The 23692-nt window shown below is 47.8% G+C and overlaps 1 protein-coding gene across 17 annotated transcripts in view; it reads left to right on the top strand.

Moving 5' to 3' along the window:
• The window catches only part of ADGRL3 (adhesion G protein-coupled receptor L3), a 630261-nt gene that overhangs the window by 481203 nt on the left and 125366 nt on the right, over positions 1-23692 (top strand). For 16 of the 17 annotated variants that reach the window (XM_089778190.1, XM_089778189.1, XM_075929233.2 and 13 more), the window contains 3 exons: positions 1709-1747; positions 19355-19538; positions 22384-22506. In XM_089778190.1, coding sequence (XP_089634316.1) covers positions 1709-1747; positions 19355-19538; positions 22384-22506 — 346 coding nt within the window. The remainder of the gene's footprint in view (positions 1-1708; positions 1748-19354; positions 19539-22383; positions 22507-23692) is intronic. The other variant, XM_075929227.2, reaches the window with a different exon arrangement.

Below are 23692 nucleotides of genomic sequence, written 5' to 3'. Positions count from 1 at the left end.
AGGTATTAACTGTTACAGCAATGTAACAATTCATTACAGACCTACTGCAAATCTTTTAGCCATGTTGGTATCTGACAACCTCGGGTAAAAACTGACAATTACTGTCACATGCTAACTGGTTACATGGTTCTAATTTGCTTGCTACTCGGAATGCTGCCTAGCTGCATACAGCCGCCCGTCACCTTTGCTTTGCCAAACATGTTTTTAATCCTTGTCTCTTTCACCTTCTGACATTTTTCCATTTCTGTGACAATTTGGTTGTAGCAAGAGGAATGTCACAACACTGTTTCTCATTCTGCTCAGACTTTCTGTGGCCCCCTCAAATAGTTTTGACCTCCCCCCCACCCAGGTTTCCACCATCAACTAGAACAAATCAATTGTGCTGCACATTAAAATTCTGGAGTGTGTGGAGGCCGGCAAATCAGTGATACGAGTCAGTGATCCAAATGACAGGCTCAGTAATTTACTTGCTCTCATTCCCCACTTAATTCTTTATAGGAGCAAGGGCTCCGTGTTCATTTAAGAATGCACGGATTAAAGTTGGAAGTAACATTGGGCAAATACTCCTTTATCCCCTTCACTCATCCACGGTAGTGCACCTCCCCCCAAAACAGTAATTAGCAAAAAGTTTTTGTTTTGTCTTGTTTAGATAGAGGGGGGAAGAAGGCAAGCACCAGCCATCAAATATTTGTTTAAACGTGGAGGGGTGTATATAGCCACAGAAAGGACTTGCTCAGTACGTGGCCTGAAAATAGCAACCTGGGCTCTTGGGGTATGTCTACCCAGCAAGGTTATTTCAGGATACCAGAGCTATCCCCAAATAGCTACCCCGCGTCTTTTGAGCATGTCTGCTATTTCGAAATATAGTGGATGCGCTATTTCGCCAGCCCTGTAAACCTCCTTCTACGAGGGGCAAGAGATGGCTCAAAACAGCGTTTTATTTCAGAATTTGGCGCGCTGTAACTATTTCGAAATAGACTAGAAATAAGCTACACAATTTGCGTAGCGCAAATGGCCTATCTTATTTCAAGTTTTGGGTGCTGTGTAGACGCACCCTTGGTGTTTTTTGTTTGTTTTGTTGTTGTTGTTGTTGTTCTTTTTTGTTTGTTCATTTGTTTGTTTTAATGCAAGTCAATGTGAAATGAACTGGGCTGGTGGTTAAGCATCATATTCTTTTGCTAAAAACTTTCACTATGTTAACATGCACTAGGGGAGTTTTATCATGTGCCAGCAGCAGCCACGTGGCCCATTTAACTCCCAACATGCTGGCGGGGACTGGAATTGACACCCCCAGCACAAAGATCAAGTCACCCAGCCTGCAGCGAGTCAGCCTGATTCTCATTTAACTATAATTTATACCCCTTGACACCATCCGAGGAATGTAAAGGAGCCTTGCGCAAGTGAAGAATAAGGCCCGTCCTCTCTGGCATCATTACATCATTACCAGTTGCCTCAAGGTCTGCTGCCATAACTAACAGCTGCTGTCGTAGTGTTTCCTGTCTGTGCTTTCCTAAAAAGAACTAACCTGCTGTTTCCAGAGCCGGCCCTCACGACATTCCACTGCGTGCACCTTCTCCTGGAAACTCATTAACAGAGGAACAGTCGGTTTGGGGTAGATGTTTTCTTTATATTTTCCCTTGTTTTCTTCTGTCACTAACTTGGTTTTTTTTTCTATTCTGTCTTTAATCCGCTGTCTTTATGGATTCAGCTTCAGAAAAGGGAGCGCTCTTGCAGGGCCTATGTCCAGGTATTTCTAGTGTGTTTTTTTTAAATCAATCTGTCACCGCTATTTGACTTGAATGTCTGGTGCTATCCGTGTGTCCGCTTTTCTAATCCCTCTAGCCTTTGTGGCAGCCAATTCTCTAGTGACCGTTACAGGATAACGTTAGCACTCCCTGCTGCCTTGCTTGACACTTGCAGGAACGGTGGGGCAGAAAATCACTGGAAAACGGGTGGCGGGGGGAAGAGACAGATGGAAGAAAATCCTTTCAGCCATTTTTTGAGGTCTCCAAATGAGGAAAGGAGTTTGTTCTGTCTTGTGAGTAGTGTTTCTGTTATCATTTATTGCAGTAGTACCTAAGAGCCAACCAAGACCGGAGCCCCGTTTTGGGAGGTGCTGTACAAACTCGGGTAGGGGATACACATAGATGAAACCGACCCAAGGTGGTGTAAGGGTGGAGCACGCCAGTAACGTGCAGAATGAGATCATGGCAAATCACTTGTTGGTTCCACTCTGGGGGTGGGTTTAATTCAGCAGAGATCAGTGAAATGGAAGGGCAAGAGGCACAGAGCAGAGAAGAGGGGTGCGAGGGGGAGGCCTGAAGAGACTCTGCGGTGAATATTGTGAGGGCACGGCAGGGTTGCAGCAAACAGCCAGTCAGCACAGGGCAGAGAAAGTCCTATCAGAACTGTAGGGAGTTCTCGGTCTCTGCATTGGCTGCACTTGCCCCTCCCATCTAGAATTTCCAGTCAACTCCTCTTGGATGTTCTCCTCCCAAGGCCACGCGGAGGGTGGTGGGGAGCTGTTCCTGGTGCCCCAAGAGTGTAGGGGAGAGGTCCACGTTGCACAGATCTGTGTCTGAAGGGATTTGGGTGAGAGGTGGCCCAAGCTGGGCCCCATTTCAGTGGAGCGTCCTCACTTAGTCTGTGCTGCTTGCACGCACATTTTCACTTGAAACAAGTAAGGTAAATTCTCCATGTAGACCAGTCAGCGGGGTGGGGAGGGGGGAGAGAGAGAGAGAAAAGGGAGCCCTGCCTACTCATGTGGCTTCAACCCCGCCCCTTTTCCTCTTCTGGGCATTTGCTCTCACCAGCAATTAGAGTCGCTTTCTCTCATCTCATTGGTTAAGACTTGTGTTCTTTTCTGGCACCTGGTGCCTCCACTCAGGGGACTCCTTGCTGGGCCAGCTGCCCAGGGGTGTGCTGTCCCTTGAGAAAAATCTGTGCTAATACTACAAGCTGGCAAGGCAGGACCGTAAAGGTAAATGAAGCACCCAAAGTACCACCAGGAAAGATAAGGAAACGTTTCTGTCACTCAGACTGCGTACTCTTAAGATTTTGGAGAGAGTAGCCACAAACAACCAGCACCTCTTCCTCCTCCTCCTTCTTTCTTCCTCTTTTTCTGCCGTGTTCTTCTTCTCTGTCTCTTAGATTTTGCTAAGTCGGAGAAAAAAAAGACACAGCAAACTCTCATCTATTTTTTATTTTTTTTCCCTTTGGCCAATAATGTATTTAACATATCTTATAAGAAGTTTAGAGGTTCTCATCCTGCAAAAACTTTACCTTATGCTTAAGTTTAAGCATGCAAAGTTTTCCCCTTTAACTCAGTGGGCTACTCACGTGTTCAAAACTTAGGGATTACCTTCCAAGGTGAATTAAGCTAAATTACATTACAGGTATTTTAATTCTGAATGCGAGCCTCCTCAGTGTCTGAGTGTGGTTTAACTAATCCACTTAAGCTTTGCACATTGAGTTAATTTGCATTAACTCTCCCAACTGTCCCCGTGTGGACAAGCCCTTACACTGTACAGAGCTCTTCTGAGGAGAACAACCATGTGAGGGAGACGGCAATCGATGACCTTATTCTTCTTTTCCATGTCTGATATGTTCTGTCCTTTGAATACATTAAGAAAAAAGAAGGTACCATAGCACACTTTTAAGTGCTGCATTGCAGAGTGTTTTGCATCAATTCAGTCTTCAAAGAATACATTTTCCTTTTAGAAGTTTGTGTAATTATAGTCCCCAAGAAGTGTGGGTGTCCTGCACCGGGAAGAGACTATGTTCAGTAGAAATTAAAGCATTTCCTCTTCCAGCCAATAATTTCCTTTCAATTCAGTGAAATTTGCAGGCTGGCCATAGCAGTTGATTAGACACTTTGCAGCTTTGATTGAGCTACCCTGGGCAGGCATGGTGTCTTGGGCTGGCACAACAGGCTAGCCACCTCAAGTATTCATCTACACTCGGACAAGATTGTGCTTGGAGGGGCTAGCTGTCTAGCCACCAGGACTACACTGCTATTTTTAGCACACCAACTTAGTCAAAGCTAACTCGGCCACGTCTACCAAAGTTGGGGACTCTACCTGCAGCTACAGTGTAAATGCACCGTGCGAGTCAAGGGATGGCATTCTGGTCTCACTGAAATCACTGAGAGTCTGCCATTGACTACAGCACAATTGTGATTCCACTCTTCTCCCAGGGTTTCATGACAGAGGAGTGCTACCATAAAGTGGAACCTTGTAGTTAGCACATGCTTTTTTTTAATGTACATGTGACTAATAAGTGCTCTAAACAAGGGACCAATGCAGCAGGAAGTTGATATAAAGGATGTCCAGCAAATGCAAAGCCAGAAATGAAAATAACTGGTATTTTAGGAGGTTTAATTTCAGAGAGATGGATGGGTAGATTGCTTAGAGATTTGATGGTTTCCTCTTTGTGGCAGACGTACATAATCTTTATAGACTTTGAGTGATGGGTAATTCTCTGTAGCCAATACATGAAGCTGAAGGGAGTCTTGAGCAAAGAGATATGTATAATAAAAAATAAACCATGTCAAATATTGATTCAAATGTATTGCAGAGTTCTTCAAATATACGTTTCTGCAAATGGGATTGTGAGACTATCAGCCTATTGCTTGAGCTAGATGCACAGTTAAAACTAATGTTGATCCGATGATTTGTTTGAAAAATGTCCAACCCAATGATCTTTTCCGGAGGCAGAGTGCACCGCTTCTCCAGCTTTCAGAAGTTGGTGTGGTAACTGGTCTTTTTTCATCTTTCAAAGAGACCAGCACAAAAATCACAACCCAGCCAAATCCTCCAGTTTGCGGTAAGTGGCGACTCAGGAAGTCAATCAGTGATACAACAAATACGAGTCGGCCTAGGTGAGAGACAGCCGATCTGCCCCAGGATTTGCAAGTCAGAACTTAAATAAGAAAAACTGTCACTCAGAATTGAACTGCCTAATGATTACAGGCTGAGAGAGACTCCTAATCCACCAAAGGAGACTTATTTGATGGGGATCACTTTTCTTCCGGGGATCAGTTTCATGCAGAAGATAACCATGTGCCAGCTGACCAAGAGAGGAAGGTTCTGTGTTTTTATCACTCAGGCTTGTAAGATGGTTTGGAATCATATTGCGAATACAGAGAACTTCCAGTATGCAATTCATTCTTCATTAGCTGGTGTTGAACTGTATGGCCACACCCATTCTTCATCCTCTTCATTATTATCATCGTTGCTATGAGTAATCTGTATTTTTGTAGTCCACAGACCAGCTCCCCCGAGCTGAACAGAACAGAAAAGTAGTCCTTGCCCCCCCCCCCCCCAAAGGTTACAATGTAAGAAAATACCCCAAACCAGCCTCTTGATTATTCACTGATCTTGCCAGCCTACTTCAGGTGTGCCGCAGAATGCGTCATGGTAACGGAGCCTTGAGCAGGGAGTAGGATGCGCAATGAATAATGCATTTGTCACCTTTGCCTCTTTTCCCTCGCTCACATTCTGCGAGCAGCTGGACAAGTTCAAAATTCAGTGACTCCGTTTTATGGAGGGTTGTTTCTTCTTTCACTCCCTGAATTGTGGGCAGCTGCTTCCAATATTTGCTAGTCAATATTCGGCAAGGGAACTGAGTTCATTCGGTGCGAGGGGCCTGTTTAGCTGGCGGAGGGCATGGTGTCCGCTGCCTGGCTGGCTGAGTGTAACTCCTGACGTCAGGAGACTAGACGGGGAGATCACTGAGGCTTTGGAATTCATCAGGGAGATGAAGCAGAATAAGCAGGTCTAGGAAAGCTTAGACAATATTAAACCTTTGCGTTTCTCATCCACAAAATGTATGCTCAGGCATGAGGGATGGCCCAGCGGCTTAGTGAGGCTAGAGCTTGAAAGAACTGCATTTAGTTCTTTTTTCCCCCTCAGGCATCCTATTGGATCTTCTGCCAGTCAGTTAAACTGGGCTCCTGAAAGGGTTTTTGGCTTCTGTCTTCCATGGAGGTCAGTGGAGAGTACGCGTCTTGGTACCTCCGAGAATCTGGGCCTTCTCCTGTGTATGCCCCAATTTCCCCGCTGTAAAGTAGGGAATGATGGTCATGTCACCCCATCTCTCCTGGGCAGGGGGAGCATACATACACCAAATGTTACAAGGCACGGGGGCCACCTAAGCACCTCCAATCCGTTCAACAAACCGTTTGTTTCCTGTAAGCTTTATTGGCTGGGTGCAGTTTCAGGTCAGGTCTCACGGGTAGCAAGTAAGAGATGCTGTAGCGGCACTGCCCCACAAACAGAGCAGGAAGAGGACTGTAACTCTGAGAGTGGCAGTGGGGGCTCTGTGTTCTCCCTCCTTTGCTCCAGGGTGGACGTGGCCTTACTCAGCCCTGTCCCTGGGGCAAATTACTTCTCAGGGCTGCCAGCCAATGCCCTGCCCAGCCATCTTGTGCAGAAGGCAGGTTCCCGGGCCTGCTTAGGCACTTTGCCCCACCCCACACACCTGCTGGCAATATGAGAAGTCTCCCAAGGAACCCAGGGGGCACCTGACACCATTTGCTCCAGACTGAGAGTATGTGTTCAGCGTTTCAAAGCCATGTGTGTGCCTCATTACGTGGGGTGAGAACAGAAACCCGTCTTGCTTGTGCCTTTTGGGCCAGGGCTCTGGTGCCCCTCGTGCCTAGCCCCGACTCCCTGGTGTGGCAAGCAGGGATCCCTTCACATATACACGTAACCACTAGGAAGGCAAATGCGGAAACGAGAGCGCATCACCATAGTCTCCTGCAAGTGTCTTTGCCAGTCAATCGTACTTGAGTTAACGTTTCTAGAAAAGCAACACAATGGCCAGCACCAACTCTTTTACTCTGGATGGGAAACACCAGTCTTTGCAGTGTGTGTCTCGTTCTAGCTGAGCGCTTCCCTTCTGCTGAGCACTGCAGTGTGGCCGGCCCTCCGTCCTTACAGAGGCTCCATCGGCACAACGACCGGGACGTGGAATTCCCAGGTCCAGTAGATGAACGTGTGGACTCTGCTCAGCCTAGCAGCGTGGGTAGTGGCTCCAGCTATCCACCCAAACCCAGCGGTTGGCCGGGATTGAACTCTGCCCACAGTCCTGTGTATTTAGGCACAAACTTGAGCGGAGTTAATGTGTTTGTCTACCTGAGATGGGGACCAATGCCACCTCCTTGCTGCTGGGACGTACCGTCCACTTTTCAGGAAGAGCCCCTTCTTGTTATTCTGAACCATGTTGTTGCCACATCCCAAAACAAACTACTTTTTGCTCCAGCAAGTGCCATTTTCTCACTCATTAGAAGCTGGATGTGACTTTTATCTCCCCCTCATCAGCAGCTGTCGTGGACGTGTTCTGAAGGTACTACCAAGGCTGTAAGGAACACAGGATCTTCCACGAAGCGAGCAATTTCCCCACCAAGAGTCTGGCTTTCTCTCCTTCAGTTCTTGTCCTCTCCAGTCTGTGAAGTTTTCTGTTGTGTTGATCAAAGTGTTCCCTTTAGTTCTGATCCTCGGGTATCACGTCTTCAATGTTTCTCCCGGAAGATGTTTGAAAGCTGTCCGCCTCTGCTCACATGGGCAGTCTGAATCATTATCGTAAGCAAAAATGGTTGACTCTTCTCAGTGTCATTAAGTTCACAACGGAATAAAGGACGAGGCCTTTTTTAGAAAAGTTAATATCTCTTGGCAGATAACAGAGATGTTGGTGATATCGAAAATGGCTGAGTCCTGCCTATCCCGCATCATATTGATGCCCGCTTGTGTCGAAATGGAAGAAAAATCTTGCACCTTCATGACAGAGTGTAAATTGAATTATGCCACATTCACTTGTGTACTTGCAGTGCAACCCTATTGCTTCCCTTTATAGAGCGACAAACAAATTAATGAGGATTTTTCAAGTTCTGTATTTGGTCACTTAATTGGCTGTCTGACAAAGTGCTCCGTGGTGCGTGTCAAACAACTTTTGGAGCCTTCTAATGATTTGTGCTTTGCTTGACTCTTGATGCTGTTCTGTGTGGCCTGTCAGGCTGGCTATCCTTGTTAAAGTGGCTGGAATAAATTGGCTAGCAGTGTGCATACAATGTAGTATATTAACTATAGCAACAGGGAGTACTTTTAGCAGCTTTTCAACAGAGCTAGATGTTTGCCCATAAGCATCAAAGCAGCCCAAACTTTCATTTAATATAATTAAAAGGACATCTTAAAGTAGTTTGATTCGCAGCAGGATTTTGTGGTTTGGTAACCTTTGTTAAAACTCTGTGAACTTAATATATTTCACAGCGTGAGCAACCTGCGCTTGCTTTGTGTCAGGCAGGGAGGAAATGCGAGGCTATACCCTGTGTGTTTCTGCTGTGCAGAGCCCATTGTTAGGAGTGAGCAGGATCAAAGAAACTGGCTTTCGTTTCTCTTTGGCGTCTCACCTTCTCTCCATCCATATTGACAAGGCACACGAGTGCCTACTTCTGTGACTCGGGCAATGTCTACACACAGGAGAGAGGCATGAGCTCCAACTCCTGTAGACGCTCTCGTGCTGGGTCTCATGAGGAAACGCGCTAAAAAGAGCAGTATAGGCACAGAAGATAGCAGTAGCAGTAGCTGGGGCTACCCCCTAGAGTAGGAACCCACAGGATTCAGGCACATTAGAGTAGGAACCCACAGGACTGAGGCACATTTGTACTATTCAAGCTCTTGCTACTGCTGCTCCATTACTAATTTTAGTGCGCTACCTCAGTTCACAGCTAACGCGGGAGCTGGGATTCCCTCACCTTGCTCATAGTGTTAGCCGTAGTCTGCCGATTAAAGTTAATGCCATCAATCATCAGTCATGTATTATAGCACTCAATGAAGACCAGTGCTTCCTTCACAGATGCACGGCTCCAAAAGCTGTGGTGGGAGAGATTAGTTCCTACATTTGAAGGGTTTTTTAAAAATCCCCAATCATTCTTCAACCAAACGAGCACGTGCGCCACTTTACCACGTATTACAGGCCGTTGACGGCCTTGGAGATGCGCTGGCCTCCGTTTGTGAAATTGTCTCTAGCGTAGTACTTATGCTTAGACTAAAGAACAGCTTTAATCTGGGTTTAACAGAGTAATTTACCAGGAAAGGGGCTGTGTGACAGCGAAGAGCCTTATCAGACAGATTCAAAGGTAGCTCCCCGCCGAGAACCAGAATTTAATGACATCATTTAATGAAAAATGACATTTTCTTGTTTCAAAGGCGCTCAGAGAATAATATGCTTGTCTATTTCAGATCTACTGTCTCAGCATAGGCTGATGATTCTTTCAGTTTGACTTGTGACCCTTTTATACAGATGACGATGTTCTCTTTAGCTGGGATTCCTAAAAGGCCAGACCTTTCGTGAGCTGGTCTAATTCGGTGCATTAACCTTTTCAGTGCCATGTCTCCCTGTGCCCCCAGATCCATGCTTTCAATCTGCCCCCCCCCGTCTCAGTGAAGACTGTTCAAGCAGCACAGCACACAGGCACAGTTCCTGGGAGAGTGTCTCCACTGTTGTCCAGGGGCATTGATCACACCCCTTCCCGCAGTTCGTTGGTAGTTTCCTTGATCATGGCTATGGCTTGTGGTAGTTGGGAGGCTTGCAAATACTGGCATGGTTTGGCTTTGCTTGTAGAAAAGATTTGTTTTATGATTGAGTTCTTCAGAGCAGCATAAATGGTGCTTGGCAATAACTCATAGTAGGAAATTCATAAGCAAGAGATGGAATTCAGTGAAGACAAATGCCAAGTGCTCCCCTTAGGAAGGAAAAAGCAAATGCACAACTACACAATGGGGTTTAACTGGCTATGCAGTAAAAGCTTCAGGGGGTAGCCGAGTTAGTCTGTAAGTGGGAAAACTTAAAAAACAATAATCTAGAGCACTGTTAGGATCATGAGCTTTCGTTGGCACAACCCACTTCTTCAGGCTATGCAGCAGTATGGCTGGGAAGGGTCTAGTGGGTCCCAACATTAATGTAGGTCAGCAATGGGATGCAGTTGTTAAAAAGGCTAATATCATTCTGTGTGTGTGGGGGCGGGGGGAGTTATTCACGGAGGTGCTGTATGTAAGAGATAAGTGCTAATTGTTCCTCCATATTCAGCACTGTGGAGGCCTCTTCTGCATAACTGTCCTGTTTAGGGAACCACATTTAGGAAAGCAGTGACCACTTAGAGCGAGTGCAGAGCAGCGCTACAAAACAGAGGAAAGGTTTGGAACATTATGACCAATGAGGGAAGTTAAAAACCTTGGCTTGGCTAGTCTTGGGAAAAGAAGACAGCCAGGGAATCTGAGAACAGTTTCCCAACACATCAATCATTATGAAATTGCATTGTATGGCTGTAGAGAAATCACACCCTTGAAAGTGAATGGGGAACTGGGGGACAAATTCCTTTCAGTGTTTTTGAAAGTCCCACCTGGCTAGTTATCCTTAATCAACAAACCCGACAAAAACATAATGTTGTGGGTTTGACTCCCAGAGCATTGTGCTTCGCTCTGAGTTCCTTGAAGCATTCCCGCTTGTTGAGATGTTTCTTTGAAGAAGAGAGTTTTTCCATTACCAGAGTTTGCCAGATGTTTTTAAATGGGGGTGAGGGAGAGAGAATTCTTCCAGCAGATTGCAACAGAACATCAAGCTGCAAATAAAAAATGTTAAAATTTGTATGCAAATTCATCATCATCATCACAATAACAACAACAATAACCAGTATTTCTTACAGTAGTGTTGAGTGGTGCCAATCAGATCAGGGCCCCATGGTAGGCCCTGGACAAACGTGATGGAAGAGAATTCCAGGCCGGAAGCGTGTATCATTGAAACATACAAGGCCAACACAAAGTGGAAGGGAAACCACAAGAGGTGATGTTCTGCAAGTCACCCATCAAGTCCACAGCATGGCCCGGAATAAAATTCAGGCTCCCTGATATCCCGGCCAGTGGGCTGTGCTGCCTCCCACGGGGCAGAGAAACTCACCAGGATGCCACCTCAGTTCCCGGTGATCCCTGGGGGAAGCGAGAACGTTGGTTGCTGATTATTCGCCGCATTACTGCGGTGTATCTTCCTCCTTGAGCTCCCAGGCACAAAACAGCTGAGAGATTCATTCTCCTTCCTTATCTGGCCCTTGACTGACACTCAGCATTGCTGTAGGTTAAAACCTCCGGTTTGCTTTTACCCAGAGCAGCCCTGCATGCTGCTGATTCTGTGTCTGGTGGCCAAGGAACCTGGACCTGGTTTTGAGCAGCTTAAAACAAACCAACCCTTCTCTTTTTAGAGCACAGTCGTTTCTTCAGAGAGGACTGTGTCTCTTCCAACAAGGGCAGGACCCTTCTGGCGGATCGAGTCGGCAGTTGGATTGCATGCGACAGGAGGGCAGGGTAGGTTTAGTTGTGTGTTGTGCAGTGCCCTGGATGCCCCCTGTAGGGCCAGCTTGCACAAAACTTTTCTAAAGCCGAACACAGCGAGGTTACTGTGACGCTAATCACCAGGCCTCGACGGTGGCGTAAAGTGGTGGTGATGAGTATAGGAGCAGATGGCAAGATGTTGGAGGCTAGTTTGTGGTGCGCAGCCACAGCCCTGCATAGGCTCTCCAGAGCGTCACAGGGAGCCCTGGGAATGGCCCTCACTCTACACACGCTGCGTCCAAGAAGTATAGAAGATTATAAACGCTGCACCCGCACCCGGGATGGGGCAGTGCACTCCCCGGGCTGCATCCGGAAAGTTCTGCATGAGAGTAAGGCAACCCCATCCCGCCGCCTCACCTACATTGAGGTGGTGTGTGCCTTTGGGGTGCCCTCCCTTACCTCCCTAAGCCCAGGACAGCAGCTGTCCCCAGGAGCTGGGGAAGGCACTTGGGCTTCTGGAATAACATCACAAGAACAACCAAGAAAGCAAGTAAACAATGTGTGGGCATATTCCTTTCCATTGGCTTGTGTGGGATGTGGAGATGGCCCTGCCCATGGGGACTGGTGGAATCGTCTTTCATTGAAAGGGCAGCGGGAGCAGCCGTTGAAACCTTCCTAGGTCGAGTTGGCTTTGTTGCTCCTGTTGTGCCCTGTGCTGCTGCTAGCTCCTGACTGGTTAATACGGTAACGGGAGCTTTGTGCTGCAATCCACATTCGGCCAAAGAATGTGAATACTAACAATATGAAAGAGCGATAGATAATGCAAAGTTCGGAGCTTATGTTTTCTAACCAGCAGGGTCATAACAAGAGCCATATATGAAAGCCCCAGTTCCACCATCTGCACTCATGCAAAACTCCCAGGAAAGTTAGGGCTACAAGACAGCTGTTGCTGCGTGTATACAATAGGAAGCTCTCTGCAGGGTGGATTCACGTCTCTCACACGTGTTCTCTTTTGCAAAAGAGACCAGCTTGTCCTGTAGAATTGGAAGGGCAAAAGAGGAATTCTGACAATGGTTTTATCATTCACAAGTGGGAAGGTTGTATCCTTTGCAAGTTTTTGTTTTGTCCTGTTTTTACACTACTGGCCCGCTCTCAGGAGGCGAACCCACATGTTTAAAGAGCTGAGACCGATAGGATAGCCCCTGATTTTGCTGAGGTCAAGGTTGAAATGCAGTGATACCGGGAGGCACGCAGTCTGCGCTGTAAGAGAACTGGGATGAGTGGATTTTACACCCATCAAGGTTTCCCAATGTCAATTCCCAGTGCAAGGCAGTGATTTTGACTGTAACAAACTATTTTGTTTTCAAAATGCAAACTTTAAAGCTTTGGCAAAGATATTGCAAGGCTTATGCGGCACCAGTATGTATGCAGATGCCTAGATTTAAAACTGAATAATTGTGACTTCGCCAGAAACTCTCACTAGACATTTCTAAAAGGCGAGAAGATAAAAACAAACACACAAGCAAAATGCAATTTTACTGAACAAAGCAACTATCACAAAGGAAATCAACAGGATATGTAAAATCATTCTTTCAGTAATGTATAATTACTATAAAGCTCCTAATTAGTTGCCTGTTGACGATATGCATGTTAATATCAATTTGTAGTTTGTGCAAAAGAAGAATTACAGTTGGATGTATTGTTTGATTGTAATCCCAGGACAAGGCCAAGTTTGTCCTTGTTTGGGAAGATTTCTTCTCTCTTGTTTGTGATTCATTATTCCTTATTACTCTGAGTATTCCGGCCAGGCCGTGGAGTCAGAGGTGTTCGGAGCTGTACAAATTCAGAGCAAAGAGATGGTTCCTGCTCTAAGGAACTTACAATCTAAGCATAGGACAAGAGACAAGTGACTACAGAGCAGGAAGCACAAGGAACTGAGACCTTTTCCTTGGCCTCTGCTTCACTTGCTGTCTCCGGTGATTGCAAGGTCACTGATGTTTTCCAAAGCACCTGGGACACAGGGCCTTTCAGTGGCAGTTGTGCATCTGTCTCTCCTGGGCACGTCCACGTGTCAGGGGACTTGACTGACACGACCGAAGGCAAAGGGCTCTGCATTAACGTCTGCGGGTGCAGGAGTGGGACCGATGTATTGTCGCGCTTGGTCTCACGTACACCGTGTCCCTTGGCCTGCACCCGTGGGGCCCTTTCTACTCTGATGTTTCTCTCTGGCTAAGTCTGAACTGGCACCAGAGGAGCTGACAGCCCGCGCAGGCCCCTGGGCAAGGTGAGGGGCAGCTCTGTGCTCCCAGAAGGCGCAGGGCCAGGCCAGAGGCATCCAGTCCTCTGTGCCACTGGGAGCACGGTGCACTCCCCCCTCAGAGCTGCCCTAAGTTTGTGGGGTGCTCCGGAGGCTGGGAACCCTGGGTCCCTTGGAAACGCCGGGTCCCAGGGCAACGGTCACTTTTGCTCCCCGGCAGCGGGCCTGACTAGCGCTTTACTCCGCAGACATTTTCTGGTTCAGGGATGTAACAAAACCCACAAATCCCCACCCGAGCACAGCACGTTCCAGCGCTGTGAAGCACCAGTGATCATAGCTGTGGGAGGAACTGGGGGAGAAACGCACCTCCCCACCTTCTATTCTGCAGGAGGCCTCCCAACAGCCTTTTAGGCCAGCCCTGCTCATGTGTGCGCAGTTCTTCTCAGAGAGGCTGTATTTGTACAGGGCTGAAGAGAAGATCGGGGGGGTGGGGGGGGCAAAATGTTGAACTCACCAAATAATAGTGGGATTTGGGGGTTGTTTATTCATGTAAAGGTGCCTATGGGATTTAGGAACCCATAGCTTTTAGAGGATCGTCACTGTCTCTTGGGTTGCCTATCCCCCTCCTCTCCCCTCCCAACACTCTCATCTTACACCTGCTCTTCGGGCCTCATGCTGCAGCTCTCTGGCTGAGGAGGGCTGGGAGTTGAGCATCCGGCTCTAGCCTGGCAATGTGGCCTCCCAGCTGTAAGGCACTCGGTCCCTGTGTCCAGAGGAGCAGTCTGCCCCTGCAGCGTTCCCTGCCCCTCAGGTCTGGGTGTTTGGATTGGGAGACGCCTCTCAGCCGCTGTGCAGACATACCCTGAGAAACCAGCGGGTAAGAGGGAGCGGGGCAGGAGTCCGACCTGTAGAGCCCATGCACGGGCTGGAGCTCTTCTGGTAAGTGAAGAGCAGCTTCCCTGTGTTTTGTCTGTTCTCCTCCAGCTCGTTGCAGTCTCTCTTTCCTGAGAAGCTGAGCCGGCAACCGCTGGTTTGTTTCAGCCGAACACCTACCTCAGCCCTCAGTCCAAATCCAAACATTTTATTAACACTTCATCTCCACGGCTTTGCCTGCAATGCTACGCCGTAATGAAGTGCTGGACTCAGAAACGTTGTGCTAGGAAAACTGGTTCAGTGCCTGACCCTGGGGGAAGAGAGTGCTGCTTTGGGGGAAGTTAAAAGAGCCAGAGTCAACCCTGGGGTAACTTTGGTCCAGGGCGTGTTCAAATCAGGCCATCAATGGGAATGGGAAGTCAATGGGAATCGCTGTTGATTGTAATAAGTTTTTAATCAGATCCTAATTGATCAGGGACGAACAGGGGCTGGCCTCAGTGAAGCTACTCTGAGTAAATGTTTCCCAAAACAGCCATCCTGTTTGCCATGCGATTTGATGGAAGAGGGCCCACAAAAGAGTTTGTCTGGTGTGTGGTTAATGCCTGTCTTTCACAACTGTGCACATGTAAACAGTCCCACAAAAATTGAAATACACGTGAGAAAAAAATTGGTTTTCTAGGCAGCAGAATCTTTGCAGCAGATGTTGCGCTACTACCAATGCAAGTATTTCAGCATGTTTCACATTGAGTCAGATCTGCGTTCCCAGCTCACCTTCACCCAAGAGCTAGATCTGCGCTTAAGACTAATTCTTTCTACCATTCAAATAATTCGACAAATAAAATCCACTCTGTTGTTTTAGCAAAGATTTAAAGGGCCCACTCCTCCTGAGCTAGATGAAAGGGATGCAAATTGTGTCCTGCATAACAATGCGGAGGGTGGGTGCAGGGAATCATCTTTTTGTGGCGTGGGTGCCTAATTGCTTTTCTTGACTATGGGATGTTTCCATGCCTATGCAAGGTGCCTGTGGGTTTCACGCCAAGCAGAACAGGCTTGGCTTTGATCACTCATAATAACAGCTCTTCATTCTGCTCTTTCTGGAGATAAAGGTGCCGAAGGAAGCAACCAAACTGTATGAAACATTATTTAGATTGCATTTAAGGTTTTAAAATACTTCACCAAAAAAACCTGTTGCTGTGGAGCTTCTTTGTTGGCTAAATTGATCATTTTACTTTAGATGCCGTTGCCAGCTTTCAAAGGGTTGGGGTCTTTTGTGTGTGTGTTTTATTATTCTGATCATTTTACAAATTAGTTGAAATATCTAGAAGCTACATTTCTTATTTATAAAGGCCAGACTGCGGTTGGTAGTCCATCGCTGGCAACAATGGTGTTATTGTCTCAGCTCTCAACTACATCCGTGTATATGACTCTGAAGTCACAGAACCACAGAACACTAGAACTGGAAGGGACCTCAAGAGGTCACTGAGTCCTGTCCCCTGATGCGCAGAGTCGGCTGCACGGAAGGCATGGAAAGTCTGTATCGATGATGATAGAGGACACAGGTCTGTGGGGCTTTCACACGCAGCATGGAGACAGTTTCGTTGATCCCTCTCAAAACTGGGACAAGCTGCTCGTTCTTGTCAGAGACTGTCTGTAGGGCTGGGTCTGAGTCAGTGCCTTGAGTTCTTGGAGAACTCAAGCGGCGATTAGCAACTAAGCTGCTCTTTTGAACTCTTCACAATCAGGAGATTCTCCAGCCCCCTGGAAGCTCTCGTCAGGTTGTCTTTGAAGCATGTAGACAGATGACCCTTTTCTTTGCTCTGACTCAAGTTCCGTATAAGATCTACGTTGGGAGACAATGGTCTTCTTTTCTAGTGCCATGTCCCATCCTGCCACGTTGTGCTCTCAGTAGTGTTTCCTCAGTGCTGGCTGTGTTTGCTCACTCTCTCAAGGACCTAACTATTGGTTGCGCTGTCCTACCCGGGAGTGCCCATAAGTGAGCAGAGGGGGTACACGTTCTGAGTCGTCCAAGATGGTGCCGCCCAGATGCATGCACTGATTCACATTTCTCAGCTGTGTGCCTTGGAGGGAGGTGGTTGGCATTCATGCTTGGGAATGGGGTGCCAGTTGGAACAAGACCTCTGTCTTATTGAGGCTGTTGGTGAAGCCAAGAGCCCGGATGCTTCAGAAAGATGGTTGGTAATGATCTTAAGGTTATTGTGTCTGTGCCACCAAGGCACAGTCCTCTGCTAAAAATGCCTATGTGAGATGTCTCCCCAGTGTCTTAGCACTGAGTCTTTGAAGATCAAAGAGGAAGCCATAGACTCAGGTGTGGATATATATCCCCTGGTCTAAGTCTCTGGGGGTATGGCTGAGCACACAGGCAAAGACCTAACATCCATGAATTTATCTAGCTCTTTTTTGAACCCTGTTGTAGTCTTGGGCTTCACAACATCCTCTGGCAAGGAGTTCCACAGGTTGACTATGTCTTGTGTGTAGAAATGCTTCCTTTTATTTGTTTTAAAATGGCTACCTATTAGGTTCATTTAAGGACCTCAAGTTTTCGTGTTACGGGAAGGAATAAACAACTCATCTTTATTCACTTTTTCCATGCCAGTCATGATTTTATAGACCTCTCTCATATCCCCCTTAGTCATCTCTTTTCCAAGCTGAAAAGTTCCAGTCATGTTACTCTCTCCTCCTGTGATAGCCATTCCATACCCCTGATCACTTTTGTAGCCCTTTTCTGAACTTTTTCCACTGCCAAGAAATCTTTTTTGTAAGTGAAGTGATCACATCGAGATGCATTCAAGATGTGGGTGTACCGGGGATTTATAGAGAGGCATTAAGATAAATCCATGGTACGCCCACATCTTGAACAGATGGATGATTTATATGAACCTTCTTGGGCAGCCCAGTTTATGCAGAATAGCCCGTTGACCCGCTCTTACCTGATGTTCAAAAGCTTCAATCAGCAAGAACCGGGGTGCTGGATGCACAGCGGTTTTGAAACCCAAGCCCTCACTCTCAGGGGGAAAGGAGAAATGTAGATTTCTGTGACAGACTTTCTAAATGGTGGGGTAGGATGAGGACATTTCATGACAGGACAGTTCTGAAGTGTAGCCAGTCCTTTGCTGATGACCTGAACCAGTGACACCGGAATGCATGGTGTCCCTGGATCGGCTCTTACTGTCATTTGCATGATCTCATTGAAAGTGTCATTAAAAGGATGCACCCTCTTTAAAACTCTCCTGCGTCACAAACACCACTGACAACAGCTAGGCAGCTGGGGTGTAGAGATCACAGCCTATCCTGCAGTAGTGTCTCATTGTTCCCTTGTATTCCTCTTTTGCCTGTGTCTGTTTGTGGTCTCGTGTGATTGTCCGCTCCTTGGGACAGCAGCTGTTGTCTTGTTCGGTCTGTATAGCCCCCAGCCCACTGGTGCCCTGGGCTGTGATGGGGTCTCCTGGGATTACTTCGGTAATAATCATAGAAGTGGCTTGGTCCCCAGGGCTGGAATATCTTGAAGTCTTTGCATCTCCCTGGGCCTTACTGCAAGGGAGGCCTGCACGGAGGAATTCCCCACAGACTTGCATTGTCTGGGGAATTGACAATTGCAGTCTCTAGCCTGCCTCTTATATGGAGGAAAGCGACTCCCGTTCTCATCAGGTAGCAGGTTGTTCTCCCTCTGCACATGACATGACTGCAGAAAAGACAGGGCATTGGTGAATCGGGCCTGTAAGTCTTGTGCCCCATCTCACTGGCCATGTCCTTTTAGCACCGGGGCTGTTGATGACTTGCTAGGAAACGGGCCATGCGGTATCTCTCTGATACGCCCTGTTGCAGATCTGGAGGCAGGGAGACCCAGCAGTGAATCTGAGTAAGCCGCGGTGAGCTCTGTGGGGCGGCAAATGGGCGAAGTCATGCAGGGTTGAATTTGCCGCACAGAACTGCGGTAGAGGGGGGTTTGATGCCAGGGCTTTCCACATATGGAAAAACATCAAGAAAAGCAACTGTACCTCAAAAGACCAGTTAGCGGCTGAAGCTGGTATTAATTGGCAGTGGAGGTGTTTCATTATGAAGCAGGATTTTGTAGCAGCTAGTAACCATGAAAACACGAACCGACAGAAGAAAACATGAGCTGGTTTTATTGTCCCCACATGCAGTAAGTTTTGCTAGCCAGGGCACTGCTGGTCTCATTTAAAATCATGCGAGCTGCATGCATCTTGGGCTAGCAGTGATTAGCAACTGAGTTGCCTTTCCTGAAATCTTCACAGTCAGGAGACGCTCCGGACTGCAGCTTACAAACCGGGGACGTATTCCAGTTCACTTGGCCCAGACCAACCCCTGGGACGTTCCCAATGGGAGAGCGCCTTGTCCCTTTGCAACGTGGGGCACCCTGTCCGCGGCAGCCGGGCGATCAGTGGTTACTACGGCAAAGAAATTTGAAATGTGATGCCTTATGTAAGCAGTCGCCCCGGTGTGGCTTGGACACGGCTCACGCTGGCGAAGCAATGCAGTCTGGGGAGCTCGCTCTCACCTGCTCAGGGATAGATCGGTTTGCCGCTCTGGCTCGAATTCTTAATGGTGCATTCAGTCGACGCCGTAACTACCGGCATCCTCCCATCCCTGTGAGGCTCCAAATGTAATTTCCTTTCGGAGCATTCAAAGAAAAAGACCCCTCACTTGCTCTGACGTCCGAGCAATTCATGACAAGAACCATTTTTGCAGTCACTCCCCAGCCAAAGGGAAAGCTAACGGGTGGATGTGCTGTAGATTGCCCCTAGTGGCAAGGCAGTGGGGCAGTCTTACACTCCCCTTGCTGGGCAGGATGAATTTGTAGATGCCTAGGCAGCTCCTGACGACTCACTAGCTCCCGTTCTCACTCTGCTTTTCCTCTTTGCAGGCCATGGTGGAGACGGTTAATAACCTCCTGCAGCCGCAGGCTCTGAATGCCTGGAGAGACCTGACGGCCAGCGACCAGCTGCGGGCAGCCACCATGCTGCTGGATACGGTGGAGGAAAGTGCCTTTGTGCTGGCCGATAACCTCCTGAAGTCGGACATTGTCAGGGAGAACACTGACAATATCCGTAAGTGGCTGTGGCCAGGGAGAGAGCCAGAGGCAGAAACTGGCTTGAAATGCTGGGTGAGGTCCTGGTCCCATTCATGCCAGGGGAGGGACAGGGCTTCACCTTCTAGTGCCAAGGTCCAGATCACGGTGTCGGGATGAAATCCAACTGCTCCGTCTCCAGATGCGTTACAGCGATGGCTCGTCCTCTCCTCGTTGAGCGTCCCTCTGTCACAGCGCTGGAATAGAGCCTGGGGGTTGAATGGGGCTTGGCTCGCCCCTCCCCGGGTGCAACTTTCAGACCTTTCCCTTGGATACACATGAGGGATGGAAAATCCCATTTAATTAATTAACCCATTGATCTTTGTTTAACATGTTAACCGATTAAGGGGGTGAGCTGCCTGGAGTGGCCTCCCTGCTGTCGGTGGCAGCTGCTCAGGCTGGGCTGTGGCCCTCCTGTTCAGGGCTGCCCAGCCCCCACCGGTTAACCATTAACATCCCTAATACGCATAGGTCTCTGCTGATCCACGGGCTCTACTCCTAAGTGCCACTGCAGCCAACAGAGAGGAGCATGGTGCTGCCTCTCCCACGAGCCAGCAGCCCTTGCTGGCAGCTCCTCCCGGCAGAGCAACGGTACCGCCTCCAGCAGAGCGGCTGTCTGACCCCAGAAAGGAGACCCCACAGCCGGTGGTGGGGTTGGTGGAAGTACAGCTGCTCTGCCAGGGGGAGCTGCCCATGCAGAACACTGGCTCCCTAGAGTGATGGGTGGTGCACAGGGGAGGTCTAGGTTGGATATTAGGAAAAATGACGTTCCTAGGAGGGTGGGGAAGCGCTGGGCTGGGTTCCCTAGGGAGGGGGTGGAATCTCCATCCCTAGAGGGTTTTAAGTCCCAGCTTGACACAGCCCTGGCTGGGATGATTGAGTTGGGGTTGGTCCTGCTTTGGGCCGGGGGCTGGACTTGATGACTCCTGATGTCTCAGCCAGCCCTGGGAGTCTCGAATCCTCTGACAGGAGGAGAGCCCTGAGAATCTGTAGCTACCAATGTCTATCCACAGATATCCACATCAGCAGGTAGACAGTTGTAGCCACACAGGGCTCTATTGCTAGTGAATCTAGTGATTTATAACGAAGCAGAGCAAAAATCGCTAGTGGATTCATCCCATTGCCCTGGAGAAATTATATTTCAGCAAGTAGGGAACCCTACTTGAACAGACAAAATCTTGAGTGCTTCCCAGGCAAAACATGCATTGTTAGGGGTCATTATTTGCTAGGCGCCTGTAATGGGTGCATAAGGCTAAGGCCAGGTCCACACTACAACACGAAAACTGTAGCTGGAGTCAGCTTAGCTTATGCCAAACTTCTGCACCATTCGTTCCCCCAGTGGGATGTTGATGGGAGAAACTCTCCCATTGACCTCCCTTACTCCTCACAAGGAGTAGGAGTACCAGTGCTGACAGATGCTCTTGGCGCTCAATTTAGCAGGTCTTTACTAGACCTGCTAAATGGAATGGCAGAAGATTGACTGCCGCAGCACTGATCTGGGAAGTGGAGATGTGGCCTAAGGCCAGTCCCTCATGTCTTAGAGATTTGGCTGACTAAGATCTGAGTAGAAATCACAGGTTGATGCCAAACTCTTTTATGGGGTATACTGTTTTATAAGTGCTTTTGCCGACTCCACGTGTGTGGTGAGGGATCCTGTGATTTGGATTTCAGTAGTGCCTACAGGATGGTGCCTACTCTGTGCTAGACATGCAAAGACACATGCCCTAAAGATCAAAAGAGCCTAAGGGAGTGAGGCTCCCAACTCCTGCTGCATTTCATTGGCACCTGGATGCTGACATCCATCTCTTTGGGAAATCCCAGCCATAGGACACATCTGTTGTATCAGTGGGTGCACCAGCTTGATGTGACTTCATACTAATATAGTCAATTGACGTCAAGTGTGTCTCTTTTTGTAGCTGACGGTTGTAATTAAAAACAAGTGAAATGGAAAGTGGGCCTCCTGCAGGGACCATGTAAAAGGAGAACAGCCCTTCTCTTCGTTTCTTTGAGTGCAGATAAAAATCCACACAATGTACCAAGAGCCAGTGGCAAATGGCCAACGTGTTCCGATTTTCAAGTGTTAATTGTTGTCTTTAATATCTTTGATTACGTGAACTGGTTGCTTTTATCTACTACAGAGAGTGCATTGTATTTGCTCTTATTGAATTATGCTTAAATTTTCTTCAGGGCAAAAAGAAAATGAAAGTCAAAATTGGGGATGTTAAAGGCTAACCAGGTAATCAGTAAGCACTGGAATAAATTGCCTAGGGAGGTTGTGGAATCTCCATCACTGGAGATATTTAAGAGCAGGTTAGACTGACATCTATCAGGGAAGGTCTAGACGGAAGTTGATCCTGCCGTGAAGGCAGAGGACTAGACTTGATGACCTCTCGAGGTCCCTTCCAGTTCTAGTGTTCTATGATTTTGTGATATGTCTTACTAGCATGCTTATTGGCTAACCGGTTAACCAGACCCCTCCTCTACCCCATGGTGATCCAGCCAGCAGGGCCACAACAGGTGGTGGGCCTGGACCTGAGGCAGGGCAGGGGCAGCCCCCACCAGCTACAGGTGGGGAAGGAGCCCAAGCAAGCCCTGATGCCCGCAGGCAGTGTTTAACTGGTTAAACAAACATTTAACCAGATAACTATTCTAGGTGGTTTTTAAATCCCTTGTCCAAACAGAGTCTAGCCTGAAACACTCTACATGGTGCCTAGAGTTTGCATTTTATTTCAAAACCAGCGTTGTAGCTTAGATGTATACCAGTGCACTGACGTAGTGGATTTTCTCTGTTACCGTGCCATAACTCACCTCTCTCTTGCTGACAGAATTGGAAGTTGCAAGACTAAGTACCGATGGGAATTTAGAAGACCTGAAATTTCCACAGAACATGGGCCACGGGAGTGCCATCCAGCTATCAGCAAATACACTGAAACAAAACGGGCGAAATGGTGGGTGCTGACCATTAGTGCCTTTCCCGCTGTTTGATTTGGGTCGCCGACTGGGTTACCTTTAAAAATTGCTTATAAAGGTTGAATACATCATTAGTAGCTGTTGCAGACATGAGCGGTGTCGGTTGTAGGTACAGGTTGAACCTCTGTAGTTCAGAACTCTCTGGACCGAAAACATTCATAGTCCAGCATGATTTTTGTTAGCTGGATGTCCACTTACCATGGGTGTGGCTGAGTTTCCCGTGGTCCCATGAAGTTTATTCACAGCCACCAGACCTGACTCTCCTTGTTCTGGGCTGTTATTTCACTCTAATTTACCTCTCAATGTCTTCTAAGAGCCCAGCAAGCAGTGGAAGTGTTGGTAATGCTGCTAGACAATATTGACCTTCTGTGGTTGGGCACATTCTCTGGTTCAGAACTGGTCGGGTCCCAAGCGTGTTGGACTAGAGAGCTTCAACCTGGAGTTATAAGCACGTCAATTAAAAAGATGTTATTGATGGTGGTGAGTGCAGTTGCATGTAGGAGCCCCATTTGTGGATCAGGGCCCTGTGGTGTTAGGTGCTGTACAAACCCAGGACACACAGACAATCCTTGCCCTAAAGAGCTTATAGTGTAACTAGAGCTGTAGCAAACTCTTTGGCCGCAGGGGCTCTTTTTCGTTCTGCCTTTTTACTGTCCCTGATCCAGGAGTAGGACTTTGGACACTGTGATAATACAAATAAACAAGGAGTGTTTGTAACCGTAATAAGTAACCTAGCGACCCATTGGATTCTATAACAAGTGCAATAGCAAGTGAAGGTTTGCTAACTCTGTATAAACTGTTAGTGACTATACCTTGGTGTGACCTTAACTTACTCAACTGAGATGCACTTTTTTTTCTCTCTCTTCTCTCCTGACTCTTGTTAGTAGCTGAGAGAGGCAAAAAAGTCTACATGCCCAGATCCAGTTCTTCTTAGGGTACATTCACACGGCAAGGGGCAGCAAGTCTCAGAGCCTGGGTCTACAATCTCATGCTTGTGAGACTCGTGCTCTGTGGCCCTAAAAATAACCGAGGTAGGAACTCAGAGGCTTCAAGCCAAGCCCCTGCCCTCATCTTCAGACCCTTAGCCAAAACATACATTTGGAGTTATTTAATAAGGTGCCTCGTAAATTTCGCTTTAGTGCTTATGAATGAGTGCCATCAAAG

This window comes from Pelodiscus sinensis, chromosome 4, assembly GCF_052426305.1.
Source record: "Pelodiscus sinensis isolate ZL-2025 chromosome 4, ASM5242630v1, whole genome shotgun sequence".
Classification (NCBI taxonomy): domain Eukaryota; kingdom Metazoa; phylum Chordata; order Testudines; family Trionychidae; genus Pelodiscus; species Pelodiscus sinensis.
The sequence above is the reverse complement of the archived record's forward strand: the minus strand, read 5'-3'. Positions and strand labels throughout refer to the sequence as shown.